The sequence below is a fragment of the Schistocerca americana genome, chromosome 2 (genome assembly GCF_021461395.2).
Source record: "Schistocerca americana isolate TAMUIC-IGC-003095 chromosome 2, iqSchAmer2.1, whole genome shotgun sequence".
Taxonomy (NCBI): Eukaryota; Metazoa; Arthropoda; class Insecta; order Orthoptera; family Acrididae; genus Schistocerca; species Schistocerca americana.
In genome coordinates, this window is record NC_060120.1 from 433,106,136 (window position 1) to 433,126,464 (window position 20,329).

At 44.9% G+C, this 20,329-nt stretch overlaps 1 protein-coding gene across 2 annotated transcripts in view; it reads left to right on the plus strand.

Annotated features, from left to right (window-relative positions):
* LOC124596620 (ER membrane protein complex subunit 4) overlaps positions 1-20,329 on the plus strand; it is a 64,601-nt gene that overhangs the window by 24,560 nt on the left and 19,712 nt on the right. For both annotated transcript variants that reach the window (XM_047135845.1, XM_047135846.1), the window contains one exon: positions 12,317-12,467. In XM_047135845.1, the coding sequence (XP_046991801.1) occupies positions 12,317-12,467 (151 nt within the window). The remainder of the gene's footprint in view (positions 1-12,316; positions 12,468-20,329) is intronic.

A 20,329-nucleotide genomic window follows, 5' to 3' on the forward strand; every position in this document is an offset into this window, starting at 1 on the left:
GATTGTTCGCGCTGCTAACCTTGCTGTCCCGCGCTCATCTGGACAATTTCGTCGTCGGCAAGTCCCGTGGTGTACGGCCATTGCCATTGCCATCCGTGATCGCCGTCGAGCTTTGCAACAGTTTAAGAGGCACCCATCTGTAGCCAGCCTTTCTACCTTTAAGCGCCTTCGCGCTAAAGCCCGTTATTTAATCAAACAGAGCAAGCGGATATGTTGGGAACGATTCGTTTCTTCCCTTGGTTCCACTGTCCCTCTGTCACGGGTATGGGCTACACTTCGCTCTCTCCAAGGTTGCCATCGGCAGTCCACCCTCCCAGGCCTTCACCTCCCAGATGGCATTTGTACGGACCCATTAGTTCTCGCAGAACATCTTGCAACCCATTTTGCAGTGGCATCAGCGTCGGCCTCCTATCCAGCTGCTTTCCTTCATCAAAAACAGCAGGCTGAAGCTGTCACCTTATGTTTCACCACTTGTGAGTCAGAATCTTACAACGAACCTTTCACTGAATGGGAATTTCTTTCTGCTCTATCTGCTTCTCATGATACAGCTCCTGGCCCAGATTCCATTCATAACCAGCTGCTTCAACATCTCAGTGCTCCACAACGGCACCATCTTCTTCGGGTGTTTAACCGTATCTGGCTCCAGGGTGACTTCCCTTCTCAGTGGAGGGATAGCATTGTGGTTCCTGTCCTTAAGCCTGGTCAGAACCCCCTATCTGTTGACAGCTATCGGCCAATTAGTTTGACCAATGTTGGTTGTAAGTTACTTGAACGGCTGGTAGCCCGTCGGCTCACTTGGGTCCTCGAATCTCGGGATCTATTGTCCCCTTACCAGTGTGGCTTTCGAGAGGGACGATCTCCAATCGATCATTTGCTTCGCTTGGAATCCGCAGTTCGGCAGGCTTTTTCCCAGCGCCGCCATTTGGTTGCAGTGTTTTTTGACCTTCGCAAGGCCTATGACACGGCCTGGCGCCATCACATCTTACTAACCCTTCATCAGTGGGGTCTTCGGGGCCCACTCCCGATTTTTATCCGCCAGTTCCTCATCCATCGGTCATTCAGAGTTCGAGTTGGTACTGCTTTTAGTTCTCCACGGACCCAGGAGACGGGCATCCCACAGGGTTCTGTCTTGAGTGTCCTTCTTTTCCTCATTGCTATCGATGGACTTGTGGCCTCTGTCGGTCCCTTGGTCGCCCCTGCCCTGTATGTGGATGATTTCTGCATTTGGGTTAGTTCCTCCTCGATGCCATCTGCAGAACGGCAGCTCCAGGTGGCTATACGGCGTGCCTCTGCATGGACCCTCTCCCACGGGTTTCAATTCTCTCCTTTAAAATCGCGGGTGGTCCACTTCTGTCGCCGTACTACGGTCCACCCTGATCCAGAGCTCTATCTCGCTGCACAAAGATTGCCTGTGGTTCCACAGTTTCGTTTCCTAGGTCTTCTTTTCGACAACAAGCTCACTTGGCTGCCCCATATCAGACTCCTGAAGGTAGGATGTTTCCGTAAACTCAATGTCCTTCGCTTCCTTGCCCACTCCTCCTGGGGTGCGGACCGTTCCCTCCTCCTCCGTCTTTATCGTGCTCTAGTTCTGTCACGTTTGGACTATGGTTGTCAAGTTTATGGTTCAGCTGCTCCTTCCACGCTGCACGTGCTGGATCCAGTCCACCATCGTGGTATCCGTTTGGCCACCGGTGCCTTCCCTACTAGCCCTGTTGATAGTCTCCTGGTTGAAGCTGGGATCCCCCCCCTTTCTGTTCGGCGGTCCCAGCTTCTGGTGTCTTATGCCCTTACTATCCGTTCTTCTCCCGCTCATCCTTCCTATTCTATCCTATTCCCAGACCATGGACGTCGCCCGCCTGACTCCCGCCCTCGGGCGGGTTTACCGGTTGGGCTGCGCCTTGCGTCTCTTACCCGTGATTTTCGGCTTCCTTCTTTGTCCTGTCTTCCTCGCTCCCTCCCCTCCACCCCTCCTTGGTTAGTTCCTCGGCCTCGAATTCGGATGGATCTCCGCCGCGGTCCGAAAGATTCCATCCCCCCGGTGGTGTTCCGTTCCTTTTTCCGCCAAATTTTATGGGAGTTTCGGGATGCTGTTGTTTTTTACACTGATGGCTCTAAATCTGCTGATCATGTTGGGTATGCCTTCACGTCCTTTGTTGGAACGGAAAATCATCTACTGCCACCCTCATGTGGGGTGTTTACTGCGGAATTGATGGCAATTTCCCGGGCCCTTACCTTTATTAAACAATCCCAACACAACCGCGTTTTGTTATGTACGGACTCGATGAGTGGCCTTCTTGCTATTGACCGGTGTTTTTCGCGCCATCCCTTGGTCTCTGCCATCCATGACCATCTCGCTGATCTTCACCGTGCTGCTTGTTCCATTGACTTCCTATGGGTCCCGGGCCATGTGGGTATCCCGGGTAATGAGCTCGCTGATCGTTTGGCTGGGGGAGCAGTTACTTACCCCCCGTTTTCTGTAACCCCTCCTGCAGCGGATTTACGGCTTCACTTCAAATCCCACTTTGCACAGTCATGGGCCAATTCTTGGGAGGCTACTCCACTGTCTAATAAACTTCGTGCCATTAAGGTGAATACAGGCCCATGGCGTTCTTCCTTTAGCCTCTCCCGCAAGGACTCGACCACACTGTGTCGTCTCCGCATTGGCCATACCAGGCTGACCCATGGTTTCCTTTTGCGTGATGAGCCACCCCCGCTATGTGGTTGTGGAGCCTTCCAGTCAGTGGCCCACATTTTGGTTGAATGCCCCCTTCTTTTGGCTCTGCGTGCTAAGTACAGACTCCCCCACACTTTACCTTTGATGTTGGCTGACGATTCCCGGATGGTCTCTCTGGTTCTAGGTTTCCTCCGGGAGAGTGGTTTTTATTCTCAGTTTTAAAGTTTTTAATCTCCCTCTGGTGTTGGGGCAGGGCGGTGAGTGTTTGGGTGTCTCCCACTGTAGGCAGTGTTCAGAGATTCCCGATTCACCTCCCTGACCGGAATCCTCTTCTCTTTCCCTTTTACTCTGTTTTTACCCCTTCTTTTTAAGGCTTGGTTAGTTTTCCTATTCCCATACGTACTTTCTGCATTATAGCAGTTGTACCTTTTAAGTCACGGGTGGTCTTGCCTATGCTGCTTCAGCATAGTGTTGGGTTCGTTCTCTTGCCAACTTCCCTCATTTGTTTTTACTAATGACAATGTGACTGCCCTTTTACGTTTCCCCTTTATCCGTTTTATTTTTCTGACTATACTGAGATGTCCCGTTAGCAGAATGGAGTCTATTTGAAACAAGGGACTGATGACCTTGCTGTTTGGTCCCTTTAACCTCAAACAACCAACCAATCGTTGGTCTTTCCACCGTGCCGATTGGCCTCTATACACTGCACAGGTAGAGTTTTCTCCCTCTTTGTCGGGTTGTATTGATGACGTCCTACGTGACGTGTCTGACGCGATTGTTCGCGCTGCTAGCCTTGCTGTCCCGCGCTCATCTGTACCATTTCGTCGCCGGCAAGTCCCGTGGTGGAGCACGGCCCTTGCCATTGCCATCCGTGATCGCCGTCGAGCTTTGGAACACTTTAAGAGGCACCCATCCGTAGCCAGCCTTACTACCTTTAAACGCCTCCGTGCTAAAGCCCGTTATTTAATCAAACAGGGTAAGCGGATATGTTGGGAACGATTTGTTTCTTCCCTTGGTTCTACTGTCCCTCTGTCACGGGTATGGGCTACACTTCGTTCTCTCCAAGGCTGCCATCGGCAGTCCACCCTTCCAGGCCTTCACCTCCCAGATGGCATTTGTACGGACCCATTAGTTCTTGCAGAACATCTTGCGACCCATTTTGCAGTGGCGTCAGCATCAGCCTCCTATCCAGCTACTTTCCTTCATCAAAAACAGCTGGCTGAAGCTTCCACCTTATGTTTCACCCCTTGTGAGTCAGAATCTTACAACGAACCTTTTACTGAATGGGAATTTCTTTCTGCTCTATCTTCTTCTCATGATACGGCCCCTGGCCCAGATTCCATTCATAACCAACTGCTTCAACATCTCAGTGCTCCACAACGGCAACATCATCTTCGGGTGTTTAAGCGTATCTGGCTCCAGGGTGACTTCCCTTCTCAGTGGCGGGATAGCATTGTGGTTCCTGTCCCTAAGCCTGGTAAGAACCCCCTATCTGTTGACAGCTATCGGCCAATTAGTTTGACCAATGTTGTTTGTAAGTTACTTGAACGGATGGTAGCCCGTCGGCTCAATTGGGTCCTCGAATCTCGGGATCTATTGTCGCCTTACCAGTGTGGCTTTCGAGAGGGACGGTCTTCAATCGATCATTTACTTCGCTTGGAATCCGCAGTTCGGCAGGCTTTTTCCCAGCGCTGCCATTTGGTTGCAGTGTTTTTTGACCTTCGCAAGGCCTATGACACGGCCTGGCGCCATCACATCTTACCCTTCATCAGTGGGGTCTTCGGGGCCGACTCCCGATTTTTATCCACCAGTTCCTGATCCATCGGTCATTCAGAGTTCGAGTTGGTACTGCTTTTAGTTCTCCACGGACCCAGGAGACAGGCATCCCACAGGGTTCTGTCTTGAGTGTCCTTCTTTTCCTCATTGCTATCGATGGACTTGTAGCCTCTGTCGGTCCCTTGGTCGCCCTTGCCCTGTATGTGGATGATTTCTGCATTTGGGTTAGTTCCTCCTCGATGGCATCTGCAGAGTGGCAGCTCCAGGTAGCTATACGGTGTGCCTCTGCATGGACCCTCTCACACGGGTTTCAATTCTCTCCTTTAAAATCGCAAGTGGTCCACTTCTGTCGCCGTACTACGATCCACCCTGATCCAGAGCTCTATCTCGCTGCACAACGATTGCCTGTGGTCTTACAGTTTCGTTTCCTGGGTCTTCTTTTCGACAACAAGCTCACTTGGCTGCCCCATATCAGACTCCTGAAGGTAGGATGTTTCTGTAAACTCAATGTCCTTCGCTTCCTTGCCCACTCCTCTTGGGGTGAGGACCATTCCCTCCTCCTCCGTCTTTATCGTGCTCTAGTTCTGTCTCGCTTGGACTATGGTTGTCAAGTTTATGGTTCAGCTGCTCCTTCCACACTGCACGTGCTGGATCCAGTCCACCATCGTGGTATCCGTTTGGCCACCGGTGCCTTCCCTACTAGCCCTGTTGATAGTCTCCTAGTTGAAGCTGGGATCCCTCCCCTTTCTGTTCCGTGGTCCCAGCTTCTCGTGTCTTATGCATTCACTATCCGTTCCTCTCCCACTCATCCTTCCTATTCTATCCTGTTCCCAGACCATGGACGTCGCCCACCCGACTCCCGCCCTCGGGCGGGTATACCGGTTTGGCTGCGCCTTGCGTCTCTTTGCCGTGATTTTCAGCTTCCTTCTTTGTCGTGTCTTCCTCGCTCCCTCCCCTCCACCCCTCCTTGGTTAGTTCCTCGGCCTCGACTTCGGATTGATCTCCGCCGCGGTCCGAAAGATTCCATCCCCCTGGTGGTGTTCCGTTTCTTTTTCCACCAAATTTTATGGGAGTTTCGGGATGCTGTTGTTTTTTACACTGATGGCTCTAAATCTGCTGATCGTGTTGGGTATGCCTTCACGTCCTCTGTTGGAACGGAAAGTCATCTGCTGCCACCTACATGTGGGGTGTTTACTGCAGAATTGCTGGCAATTTCCCAGGCCCTTACCTTTATTAAACAGTCCCAACACAACCGCGTTTTGTTATGCACGGACTCGATGAGTGGCCTTCTTGCTATTGACCGGTGTTTTTCGCGCCATCCCTTGGTCTCTGCCATCCATGACCATCTCGCTGATATTCACCGTGCTGCTTGTTCTATTGACTTCCTTTGGGTCCCTGGCCATGTGGGTATCCCGGGTAATGAGCTCGCTGATCGTTTGGCTGGGGGAGCAGTTACTTACCCCCCCGTTTTCTGTAGCCCCTCCAGCAGCGGATTTACGGCTTCACATCAAATCCCACTTCGCACAGTCATGGGCCAATTCTTGGGAGGCTACTCCCCTGTCTAATAAACTTCGCGCAATTAAGGTGACACCAGGCCCGTGGCGTTCTTCCTTTCGCATCTCCCGAAAGGACTCGACCACACTGTGTCGTCTCCACATTGGCCATACTCGGTTGACCCATGGTTTTCTTTTGCGTGATGTGGTTGTGGAGCCTTCCAGTCAGTAGCCCACATTTTGGTTGAATGCCCCCTTCTTTTGGCTCTGTGTGCTAAGTATAGGCTCCCCCACACTTTACCTTTGATGTTGGCTGACGATTCCCGGATGGTCTCTCAGGTTCTCGGTTTCCTCCGGGAAAGTGGTTTTTATTCTCAGTTTTAAGGTTTTTAATCTCTCTCTGGTGTTGGGGCAGGGTGGTGAGTGTTTGGGTGTCTCCCACTGTAAGCAGTGTTCGGAGATTCCTGATTCACCTCCCTGACCGAATTCCTCTTTTCTTCCCCTTTTACTCTGTTTTTACCCTTTCATTTTTAAGGCTTGGTTAGTCTTTCTATTCCCATACGTACTTTCTACATTATAGCAGTTGTACCTTTTAAGTCACAGGTGGCCTTGCCTATGCTGCTTCAGCATAGTGTTGGGTTCGTTCTCTTACCGACTTCCCTCATTTTGTTTTTTACCAGTGACAACATGACTGCCTTTTTACGTTTTTCCCTTTTTCCGTTTTATTGTTCTGACTTTACTGAGTTGTCCCATTAGCGGAATGGCGCATATTTGAAACAAGGGACTGATGACCTTGCTGTTTGGTCCCTTAAACCTCAACCAACCACAATCCTCCTCAGTCCCGGAGACTGAATCAGTGAAGCCCTCCCAGCCAGAGAAACCCAAGGAGCAGCGAGAAAAGTCCGAAAAGAAGAACCCCAAGACCAAGTAAATTGTGGTGGCACACACACACACACACACACACACACACACACACACACACACACACACACACACACACACACACACACCATCGCTACCTACAAGCTCTGCATCTGGGGATGAGGTCGAGATTGTGGCATCCGCTGAGGACCTAGATCTCACCGGACTTTCAGATATAGACTGCTCAAGCAATTATTCGGTGACAGCTGGTGACCCTGAGGCCTAAACTGTGTCATTGGATGTTCCATGCCTTCCTTGCCTCACGATGTCACCCTCCAGTGGAATTGAGGTGGCTTTTTCCACCGCCTGGCTGAGCTACGGCAACTGTTAAGCTTTACACCTGCTTTCTGCATTGCCCTCCAGGAAACCTGGTCCCCGGCAATATGGACCCCTGCCCTCTGCAACTATAAGGGATATTACAGGAACCTTAGCGACTATAATAGTGTGTCAGGTGGAGTTTGCGTTTATGTCCTAAACTCAGTCTGTAGTGCAACTGTGCCACTTCAAACCCCTCTTGAAGCTGTGGCTGTCAGAATACGTACGGCACAGGAAATAACAGTCTGCAATGTATATCTTCCTCCAGTTGGTGCAGAACCCCTGAACGTATTTGCTGCACTGATTGTTCAACTCCCTAAACCTTGCCTACTTTCAGGAGATTCTAACACCCATAACCCCTTGTGGGGTGACACCGTGTTTACTGGGCGAGGTGGAGATGTCGAAAATTTACTGTCTCAGTTCGACCTGTGCCTCTTAAACACTGGGGCCACCACACATTTCAGTGTGGCTCATGGTAGTTACTTGGTCATTGATTTATCCATTTGCAGCCCAGGACTTCTACCATCAATACACTGGAAAGCACATGACGACCTATGTGGTAGTGACAACTTCCCCATCTTCCTGTCATTGCCCCAGCACCAGACACATGGACACTTGCCCAGATGGCCTTTAAAACAAGCAGACTGGGAAACTTTCACCACTGATGTCACCGTTGACTCTCCCCCACATAGTAACATCAGTGTGATGGTTGAGCAGGTGACTACAACAATCGTTAATGCAGCAGAAAACGTGATCCCTCGCTCTTTCTGGTGCCCCCGGTGAAAGGCAGTCCCTTGGTGGTCACCAGAAGTCGCTGAGGCAATTACAGAGGGTCGGCAAGCTCTACAGCGGCATAAGCGGCACGCTTCCCTGGAGCACCTCATAGCCTTAAAGAGGCTCTACGCCTGCATTCACCAGCTCATTAAAAGACGGAAGCAGGAGTGTTGGGAGAGGTACGTCTCGACCATTGGATGCCATATATCACTTTCCCAAGTCTAGAAGAAAATCAGACATCTTTTTGGGTACCAGACCCTAACAGGTGTCCCTGCCATTAACATCAATGGCGTGTTGTCTGCCGGCGCAAACACAATTCTGAGCACTATGCTCGAGCCCCTACATTGGAGAACTGCCTCCCAGCCTCTCGCACCCTCAAACAGCGGATGGAAAGGAAAGTCCTCTCATTTGCTACATGTCACAGTGAACCCTATAACACCACATTTACAGAGTGGGAGCTTCTCAATGCCCTTGCACATTGCCCCGACACAGCTCCTGGGCCAGAGCGGATCCACGGTCAGTTGATTAAACATCTTTCATCTGACTACAAGCGACATCTCATCATCTTGAACCGGATCTGGCGCAATGGCATCTTTCCATTGCAATGGCAGGAGAGCACCATCATTCCGGTGCGTAAACCCGGTAAAAACCTGCTTGATGTGGATAGCTATCAGCCCATCAGCCTCACCAACATTCTTTGTAAGCTGCTGGAACGTATGGTATGTTGGCGGTTGGGTTGGGTCCTGGAGCCACGTGGCCTACTGGCTCCATCTCAGGGGAGAGTGGGGTCCTGCAGGGCTCCGTATTGAGTGTATCTCTATTTTTAGTGGCCATTAATGGTCTAGCAGCAGCTGTCGGGCCGTCAGACTCACCTTCTTTGTATGCAGACATCGTCTGCATTTCGTACTGCTCCACCAGTATTGGTGTTGCTGAGTGGTGCCTACAGAGTCATCCACAAGGTGCAATCATGGGCTCTAGCCCACAGTTTCCAGTTTTTGGCCGCAAAGTCGTGTGTTATGCACTTCTGTCAGTATAGTACCATTCATCCGGAACCAGAATTTTAACTTAATGACGATCCACTCACTGTAGTGGAGACATATTGATTCTTAGGACTGGCTTTCGACACCAGACTGACTTGACTACCTCACCTTCGTCAGCTTAAGTGGAAGTGCTGGCAGCACCTCAGTGCCCCCCACTGCCTGAGCAACACCATCTGGGGTGCAGATTGCTCTATGCTGCTGCAGCTCTACAGAGCCCTTGTTCAATCCCGCCTTGACTGCGGGAGTCTGGTTTATGGTTCAGTGGCGCCCTCAGCTTTAGGTTTACTCGACCCAGTGCACCTCTGTGGCATTCGCCTAGTGGCAGGAGCTTTTAGGACTAGTCCAGTGACCATCATCCTGGTGGAGGCCAGAGTCCCGGGCATGTGCAATTGCTCTCCAGTTACGGTGCACATGTTCGTAGTTCTCCTGCGCATCTGAATTACTGTCTTCTTTTGCCACCCACGGCATTTCATCTCCCACATCTGTGGCCCAGCTCAGGGCTTCCAATTGCAGTTCGTGTGCGATCCCTTCTCTCCAAACTGGAGTCCTTGCCTTTACCACCTATTCGAGGTTCATTCACGAACAGCTTCATGGTGTACAACTAAGCTGCGGCTTTGCCTGGACCTTTCACATGGCTCTAAGATCTCAGTTAACCCTGCGACTCTCTGCTGTCACTTCTCTCGATTCTTGGTGTGTACTGGGGCCATGAAGTGGTTTACACCTACAGGGCAATGGCTGATGGTCATGTAGGCTTTGCATATGTTCATGGACAACATATTGAACAGCACTCCTTGCCAGATGGCTGCAGTGCTTTCACTGCAGAGCTGGCGGCCGTATCTCATGCTCTTGAGCACATCCGCTCGTGCCCAGGCGAGTCATTTCTCTTGTGTACCGACTCTTGAGCAGCCTACAAGCTATCGACCAGTGCTAACCTCATCATCCTTTGGTAGCAACCATCCAGGAGTCCATCTATGCCCAGGAATGGTCCAGTCATTCAGTGGTGTTTGTCTGGACCCCAGATCGCGTCGGAATCCCATGCAACATACTTGCCAACAGGTTGGCGAAACAGGCTACGCAGAAACCGCTTATGGAGGTCGGCTTCTCTGAAACTGACCTGCGTTCAGAATTACGTCGAGGCTTTGGAGACGGAATGGCGTAATCTTGGTATGTACAACAAGCTGTGTGCCATTAAGGAAACTACAAATGTGTGGAAGACCTCTGTGTGCGCCTCTTGCAGGGACTCGGTGGTTCTCTTTCGGCTCCGCATTGGCTATAGGTGGCTGACGCATGGTTACCTCCTCCATCACGAGGACCCACCTCGGTGTTGCTGTGGCTCACAAATGACGGTCATCCATCTCTTGCTGGACTCCCCACTTTTAACCACTCTGCGGCGGACTTTTAACCTTCCCAGCACCCTACCTTCGGTGTTCAGCTGCTTTAGTTTTATGTTTCATTCACGAGGGTGAGTTTTATCATTTGCTCTAAGTTTTAGCACGTGTCCTTTGTCCCTGTGTGTCCTCCACCCTAGTACTTTCAGGGTTGGGGTTTTAATGTGTTGCAGACTGGCTGGCTTCTCCTTCTTATCCTCATGGTCAGCCAGCTATGGTAACCTGCTTTCTTGTTTTAACCTCTTCTACCTGTTTCTTGCGTCTTTGTGATTTTCTTGTCTGCTTTAGTGCTTGTTGCCATTCAGTCGTTGCTGTGGCTTTTCCATTCATTCTGTTTTGTGTTGTCTCATTGTGTTATTCTCACCCTTGTGGAATTGTTTCCTCCAGAACAAGGGACCGATGGCCTCGTAGTTTGATCCCTTGCCCCCACCCCCTTTTAAACCAACCAACTAAAACTTCCATCCATGTGAAAGTTACCATTAAACAATAGTACCTCAACATCAATAGCTGCCTTCCCTTCCACTCAAAAAAAGTATCTCGTACAGTTTTGCCAGTCATGGACAGCCCATCCACAGTGACATGCGATCCGTTGCCGAGAGTGCCGATAGTTTCTGAGGCCTTCACAGATGGCTAGTAGCCTCCACCACTAAAGTGATATTCTGCTGCCTGGTCAGTGTGTGCAAAATCCTGGTTGATACTGGCTGAGGACAATACCTACATCCAACCCTTGCAACGTAAGTTGTACTTCGCGAAAGAGCTTTCCCACACACCCACCCAACACGTCCTGTTCCATTACCTTCAGTGGAATATCATACTCCACATGTGAACGGAGACATACCAAATGACTTCTGCACAGCCTTCTAACTAGCTGTTCACCAAAATGAATGGTCGCCACCAAACTTTGACCAAGAACAAAGCTCACCACACAGTACTGGAGCATGCCCTTGATCAGTGCTCAACTTCACTGGCTGCATGATAACACATGCCATCAAGGTCCTTCCCCAAGATTGGCTTTATCTTAATTTTGTACATGGATATCATCTTTACAACCTGTCTTTCAAATCCCTTGGGTTAAATCTCCCCTATATTCCTTGTCCTTCAGCACCTTCCATATTTTTATGCTTTCCTTCCATCTCCGACAGCTGCTTACCACCAGACTTCAGTTTAGTTTGTCTAGTGAAATACACAAACACTGTTCCCTCCTTTGTCCCCCTTTCCATTTTTTCTATCCTGCCAGCACCCCTGCACCATTTTAATCCCATCTTCATGTTTCATTATATACTGCACACAAACTTCCATTGCCTACAGCAGAGTGAATCCTTTGATTGCCATATTTTTATCCTCTCCTGTTACTGTGCTCCTCCTTTTCCTCACCTCACCTCTCACCGTTCCTCTTCTTGTTGCTTATCCCAATCTACTCCAATTGACACATCCTGACATCCATGTCAGGGCACAGCACTGGGACAACATAGCCTCTCATATGCTCCACCTGGCATGTCCATTGCCCCAGTTTGGCTACACTGCCAGGACATTGTAGCGCTGTGTTATGTGTTTCTTTCTTTGTTACCTCTTAAGAAAGACATTATTTGGGTCATGCAAACATATTTGTGTACCCATGGGATACACAAAATAAATGTATTGGACAGAACAGAATGTTTGTTAGTTGTGTGTGTTCCATTGGACCCAGATGTTCCTCTGTCAGGGTCGAAAAGGGAAAATAGTTGAATGTTTAAGAGGTAGGGAGACAGAACAAGCATTACCCATTTTAATAAGGAAGGAGGCAAATACAATTTTTGTGTCAGTTGTCTGTATTGTAAGTGACACAACTTGACAAGTACTGACGCACGTTATAAATTTAATAAATTCATAAACGGAATTGTCTTCATTATACAAATAATGTAATCCTGCAATCTTGTAACAATGTATTGATTACAGGAGCAAACAGGAGAGAAGTTCTGATCTTGCTTCACCACCTGGATATAACCCTTCAGCTGGACAAGTTTATACTGAAGCCACTAGGGAGTCTGATCCGAACCATCTCATAATTAAAAAATCATGGGAACTTGCATTGGGACCACTGAAACAGGTAAAAGCCATTACATATTGAATTGAAATTAATTTTTGTATGTTTGGTTCTCTGCCTCGTGATGACTGGGTGTTGTGTGACGGCCTTAGGTTAGTTAGGTTTAAGTAGTTCTAAGTTCTAGGGGACTGATGACCATAGATGTTAAGTCCCATAGTGCTCAGAGCCATTTGAACCATTTTGTATGTTTGGTTCAATGCATCTGATCCCATTTATTGGTGAGTGAAACTGGTAATATCAGTAGAAAGGGGAAATCATTCATTTCAGCAAAGAACAGACGATCACAATCAGTGAATAGGAAACAGAAGCATGTGTCAAATTCAGTATTTGAAATGCTGAGAGCAATAGATAAATATATAGTGACTTCCATGCTGTAAATTAGCAAATCGCTGAAACTGAATTGTACTTCGTTCTAATGTGGGGCAGTGAAATAAATAGGATAATTATATATGTATTAGAGCACTTAATTTGTGGGTGTCATTGTTGGAAGTGAAAAATTGTGGGAGTGGGTTAGATAGATAAATGCAATAAAATTTCCCAATATTATGAAAAGGAAAGTTGCTATTCATCACATAGCAGAGATACTGAGCCACAGATTAGCACAACAAAAAAACTTCATGTGCTCATGATTACCAATAACATTAGGCATTTCTTCCAGTTTAAATTCTATGTGAAAATAGCTTATATAGTGCTGCCATCCTTAACTTGGTCACTTCCTCATAATAATAGTCAGTAGAAGTTGAAAGTCGTCATTTTTGTAACAACTGCGAAAATATTTGATCTAACAGTGTGGCAACACATTGCTTACCTGCACATTATTTAACATTCAAAATGTCATCCCTTTTCTGCCTTGGAGTAATTGAGGTACAACAGCCTCCATTAACTCATTTCATAATCAAATCGGCAAGAATGCCTCTGTAATGCACTTTCAAGAAACAGTTGAACTGTAGGCCACGATTGTTTTGTCAGCATGGAAAGTCCTTTCATCGTACCACCCAGTCAGTCAACAATTGTAGTTTTAGGCCGCCTCCTCTTGCCAGCGTTCTGTGCGGCAAAGAACTAGTTATTGTAGCAACACAGTATTGTTGGCAGTATTGCTGATACTTTTTCTAATAAATCTTATTAAAGTACATTGGTAAAATACTTGTTAAGTGTTAGAGGTATCAACATCAAAATTCTGAATAAAACTAATCAACAGGAACAATACATAATTCATGAGTAAGTACATGTTGTTTTATCAATTAAAATTAATCAAACCCCCTATTCACATTGCTAAGTCCAGCTTCGATGTCCTGCTTGTGATTGGTACATGCGAAAGGGATGGACTGACAGACTCATCTGAGCTAAAATAAATTAATGTTAGGGTGGCAATAATAATTTTTCATTCATATTATAATTCTCTTTTATATATGGAGTAAGAGATGTATGTTCACTATATACATTATTTCTTTAATTCAATTCATTAGATAACACTTTCTGTTCTGAACTGTCTGTTCCACCACCATCATGAGATGTTGGTTGGTCCAGAAAACTGTGCTTCGCTTAGTGTAAGTGGTAACCTGGAGAATTAAAATATCGCATTTCTGGCGACCATATCACTGAATAAATGCAGTTAAATTAACTATAGATGGGTCCATCAGTGCAGAAAAAGGAAACAGAATATCTTAAATTCCTCTGTATTAAATAATCCACATTTGCTTGTAATTGTATTGTAGAAATTGAGAGTATGTGCTCATATGTTAGAACAAAGTTTAGCAACTTGAATTATACTTGCCTACAGTTGCACACAGTACAATATTCAGGTGCTTTAAAATGGCTTTCTGACTTTTTTAAGTAACATAATTCAGACGAAAATTTACACCCATAGGTCTACACATCAGAGCTTGGAATGTCAGATCCCATCATCAGCCAGGTAGGTTAGAAAATTTAAAAATGGAAATGGATAGGTTAAAGTTAGATATAGTGGGAATTAGTGAAGTTTGGTGGCAGGAGAACAGTACTTCTGGTCAGTAAATACAGAGTTATAAATACAAAATCAGACAGGAGTAATGCAGAAGTAGGTTTAATAATGAGTATAAAATAAAAAAAAAGGAATGCGGATAAGCTACTACAAACGGCATAGTGAATGCATTATTGTAGCCAAGATAGACACAAAGCCCACACCCATCACAGCAGTACAAGTTTATATGCCAACTAGTTCTCCAGATGAGGAGGTAAGTGAGGAAATTTGTGATGAGCTAAAAGAAATTACTCGAATAGTTAAGGGAGCCAAAAATCTAAGTCACGGGGGACTGGAATTCGATAATGAGAAAAGGAAGAGAAGGAAAAGTAGTAGCTGAATATGGACTAAGGGAAAGGCATGAAAGATGAAGCCACTTGGTAGAAATTTGCACAGAACATAATTTAATCATAGCTAAAACTTGGTTTAAGAATCATGGGAGAAGGTTGTATATGTGGAAGAGACGTGGAGACACCTGAAGGTTTCAGGTAGATTATATAATGGTAAGACAGATTTAGGAACCAGATTTTAAATTGGAAGACATTTCCAGGGTCAGATGTGGACTCTGACCACAATTTATTCGTTATGAACTGCAGTTTAAAACTTAAGAAACTGCAAAAAGGCAGGAATTTAAGGAGATGGGACCTGGATAAATGCAAAAAAAACAGAAGTTGTAGGTTTCAAAGCAAGCATTAGGGGACGATTGACAAGAACAGGGGAAAGGAATACAATAGAAGAAGAATGGGTTGCTTTGAGAGATGAAATAGTGAAGGCAGCAGAGGATCACGTAGGTAAAAAGAAGAGGGCTACTAGAAATCATTGTGTAACACAAGAGATATTGAATTTAATGGATTGATGGGAGAAAATATAAAAATGCAATAAGTGAAGTGGGAGAAAGAGACTACAAACGTCTCAAAAATGAGATCAACAAGAAGTGCAAAATGGCTAAGCAGGAATGGCTAGAGAACAAATGTTAGGATGTAGAAGTGTGTATCACTAGGGGTGAGATAGATACTGCCTACGGAAAAATTAGAGAGACCTTTGGAGAAAAGAGAACCACCTGTGTGACTATCAAGAGTGCAGATGGAATTCCAGTCCCAAGCAAAGAAGGGAAAGCAGAAAGTTGGAAGGAGTATATAGAGGGTCTGTAAAAGGGAGATGTACTTGAGGGCAATATTATGGAAAGGGAAGTGGACATAGAGGGAGATGAAAGGGGAGATGTGATACTGCGTGAAGAATTTGACAAAGCACTGAAAGACATAAATCAAAACAAGACCCTGAGAGTAGACAACATTCCATTAGAGCTACTGACAGCCTTGGAAGAGCCAGCTAAGGCAAAACTATTTCATCTTGTGAGCAAGATGTATGACACAAGTGAAATTCTCTCATACTTCAAGAATAATATAATAGTTCCAATTCCAAAGAAAGGTGGTGCTAACAGATGTGAAAATTATTGAACTATCAGTTTCAAGTCATGGCTGCAAAACACTAATACAAATTCTTTACAGACAAATGGAAAAACTGGTAGAAGCTGACCTTGGGGAAGATCAGTTTGGATTCTGTAGAAAAGTTGGAACATGCAAGGCAAGACTGACCCTATGACTTCTCATAGGAGATAAGTTAAGGAAAGACAAATCTATGTTTATAGCATTTGTAGACTTAGAGAAAGCTTTTGACAATGTTGACTGGAATACTCTTTCAAATTCTGAAGGTGACAGGGGTATACAGGGAGCGAAAGGCTGTTTACAATTTGTACAGAAACCAGATGGTGGTTATGAGAGACAGGGGTCATGGAAGGGAATCAGTGTTTGAGAAGGGAGTGAGACAGGGCTATAGCTGTGCCCAATGCTATTCAATCTGTATATTGAGCAAGCAGTAAAAGGAAACAAAAGAAAAATTCAGAGTAGGAATTAAAATCCATGGAGAAGAAATAAAAACTGTGAGGTTTGCTGATGACATTGTAATTCTGTCAGAGACAGCAAAGGACTTGGAATAGCTTCTGGACGGAATGAACAGTATCTGGAAAGGAGGATTTAAGATGAAAATGAACAAGAGCAAAATGAGGATAATGAAATGTAGTTGAATTAAATCAGGTGATGCTGAGGGAATCAGATTAGGAAATGACACTTGGAAGTATTCGACGAGTTTTGCTATTTGGGAAGCAAAACAACGGATGATCGTCGAAGTAGGGAAGATGTAAAATGTAGACTGGCAATGGCAAGAAAAGTATCTCTGAAGAAGAGAAACTTGTTAACATTGAGTATTGATTTAAATGTCAGGAAGTCCTCTCCGAAAGTATTTGTGTGCAGTGTAGCCATGTGTGGAAGAGAAATGTGGATGATAAATAGTTTAGACAAGAAGAGGATAGAAGCTTTTGAAATGTGGCACTACAGAAGAATGCTGAAGATTAGATGGGTAGATCACATATTTAATGAGGAAGTACTGAATAGAATTGGGGAGAAGAGGAATTTGTGGCACAACCTGACTAAAAGAAGGGTTCAGTTGGTAGGACACGTTCTGTGGCATCAAGGGATCACCAATTTAACACTATTGGGGGGGGATTACAAATGGTAGAGGGACCAAGAGATGAATACAGTAACCAGATGAGGCCACTTGCACAAGATGAGTAGCATGGAGAGCTTTATCAAACGTCTTTGGACCGAAGACGCAGACAAAGACGACGGGTCCAAAGTAATGAAGATGGGAAGCAAAAGTGAATTGTGGTTAATAAAAAGCCAGAAAAAAAGTAAAGGATGAAATGCTTTTTCTGAAATTCCATGCGCAACCTTAAAGTAGCTGAATAATTTGAGATGAACCAGATAAGTGAAGACCACAAATGTGGATCAGGTGGTAAACACTCTGATTCTCCACTGACTTGGTTCTCTATTTTCTTTTCTAAAGTCAACTGTGTGTTCACCATAGAGTTGGATTTACTGATAAAATGACAACAAAAATGATTACAATAAAATTTGATATCCTGCAATTAGGTTTTCACACTGACGTGCTTATGCAGATTATCAGCCTTACATGTTAAGAAAGATACGGCAGTGTGACACGTTTCAAATTAGAACATAGCACATGTCGGTACACTTTGCATCCACTGTATTATGTTTCCAACTACTGCCAACCTAACATAATGGGATGTTTGAAAATTAACTTCTCTGTGATGGGCTTTCGCAATATTTGTAATTTATGCCTCACTTGATGAGGCGCGTGCACACTTGAATGGTCACCACTGAAAACGAGCAGTGTTTATCTCTCATGTCCATAAGCATGCAGTGCCCATGTATGTCCTCAGTTTCCTGCACTTCCTTGAGGCTGAGCTTCAACTTAGCATTTCTGGCATCTTAATCGTCACGTTCATAAGTCTATTGCAATCACTTTGTACTGTTCTTGGAACTGTACATCTAGTTTCTTAGAATGGCGCCTTCTTATGGTCTCGTACAAAACAACTTTATCTCCTATCTTAAATATTCTTGGAGTCTGTGTTGTCACAGTGAGCCTTATTGATTTGTTTTTGCCTCTTTTCTCATTTTTCATGCTTCTTGTGTCGGAGTTCACAAAACATATACGTAATCTTCATAATTATACACAGCAGTTCTTTCCTCTTTCTGTAGGACTCCTGGAATATTTACTTTTCTCCCAAACATTAACACAGTGTGTACCCAGTGCATCTATGTGGTGTTATATTAAATACATACATACTATATGGTACCCAGCATATGTATTACTACAGTTCTTCCTTATGAAGTGTCACAAATATTCAACCAGTGTTCTGCGTGTTCCCTCGAGCACCACCATTTGTCTGAAAGGGAAATGGTGTGGTTTGGATATTCTGGATCTTTAATAATTTACATATCCTCGTGAACATTAGAGTCCTGGCTGTTGATAGGCACCATTACCGAAAACTAGGAATATCAAGCTGGATCAATTGCCAGTTGTAGTATCTAATGGACCTACAATGTCCGTCACGTTACTCTACTACATTCATCACTGTGTCTATAATTAATAGAGGCATATTTGTCGTGCTATGTATGAATTATTACATTTGACATTTGTCACACTTTGTAATGTATTCTTCTGGGTCTTTTTCATACCTTTCCACTGCTTATAAATTATACTTTATTAGGTCTAAGGTTCTATGCATTCCATGATATCCACCTAACAGATTATTGTTTATTTCCTTCATAATTTCAGCCTTTTCCTCTGTGCTAATTTCCTAGTTTTCTTTCTTCTGTTTTTGGTTTCCCTTAATCACATTTTTGTGTCCTGTATTTTCACCTGCATCCTCTACATCGTCAGACCACATTTGACATAATGCATCAGCTTTTGCATTGAGCTTTCTAGATTTATGCACAATGTCATGGGAATACTCATAGTTTGAACATCCAGTTTAGTAACCTTGACAATGGCTCTTTTACACTTAAAATCCATGTCAGTGGCTTGTAATGTGTTACTATGGTAAAATGTCTGACAGACATGTGGTTTGAACTGCTTTGTGTTCCATACAATCACTGAGTACTCTGACTGGTTGCAGGGCAGTTCCTGTCAGCCTTGTTCAATGACTGTGAAATATAGGCAATTGGTAAATCTGTACCTATCTTCCTTTGTGACAGAAGTGCTCCCAATGCATTGTCAGTGGCATTAATCTATATAAATGGTTTCTCTAAATCTGAATAGCTCAATATGGGAGGATTTAATAATCTTTCTCTTTTCTTCAAATGCTGCTTTTCATGGATCTCCTCACTTACATGGCACTGTGTCTCACATAACTTCTGAAATGGATTCACAATTTTACTGAACTTGAGAATGAACAGATGATAATATCCAGCAAGCCTAAACCCCCTTTTAATTCCTTCATGGATTTCATAACTATAAAGTTATTCACTTTTTCTACTTTATGGTCATCTGGCTCTACAACTTTATCTGTTATCTTTTGTCCTAAGACTATTTCTTGCTTTCTCAGGAATTCACCTTTATCTGGTTGTAACTTTAATGTATGTATCCTTAATCTATCCAAGGATTCTCATTATGTTCCTTTAATGTCCCTCTGTGGCAGATTATGCCATCCAAATACTGTGTATCCCTTGCAATCCTGCTGAAGCAACATTCATCAATGTCTGAAATGTTCTTGGTGCATTATTTAGCCCCGTTGGAAGCATTTTTGTATGCATAGTGCTGGTATTTTGCACTAAATGCTATATTTTCTCTATGTGATGGTTCAGTTAACATCTGACATTATCCACTGGCCAAATCTGAAGTGGAGAAATACTCAACTTTCCCCATTTGGACCAGTATCTCATTTATGTTGGAGATGGGAAAGACTTTACCCACTTAAATTTCAATCAACTTTCTATACAGTTGCATTCCATATACCGACATTCAACTATTGTAGCCTTGTTAATGATTTTCCCAATTTGCTCCTGTAATACTACCTTTTGCATTTCTGGTATACCATATGGATTTGCATTCACAACCATTCCTTTGTGTTCCGGCAGTATTGGGAATGGCTTCTGTACTGTTTCTGTATATTACAATTTATCACTGTTTAGGCACAATACACCACAGTATGTGCTACAGAGTTTTTCAACTTGCTGTTGCTCTTCTTTATTCAAATGGTTGGTTCGAATTGCTTCTCTAACCTGGACAGTGAGATTTCTGTACATGTCCATGCCATTAATTGCTTCCTGTACTGCTCGCATTGATGTCACTTTATCAGTTTGTATATCATTTTCACTGCCACTTTCTACCTCATGTGTATTCAATACAATGAGAATACATTCTTCTAGCTCTATTTGTACCATAGATTTCACTGTATGCACTCCTGTCCTTACTTTTTGTTTGAGAGTAATCATTCCTTTTTTAT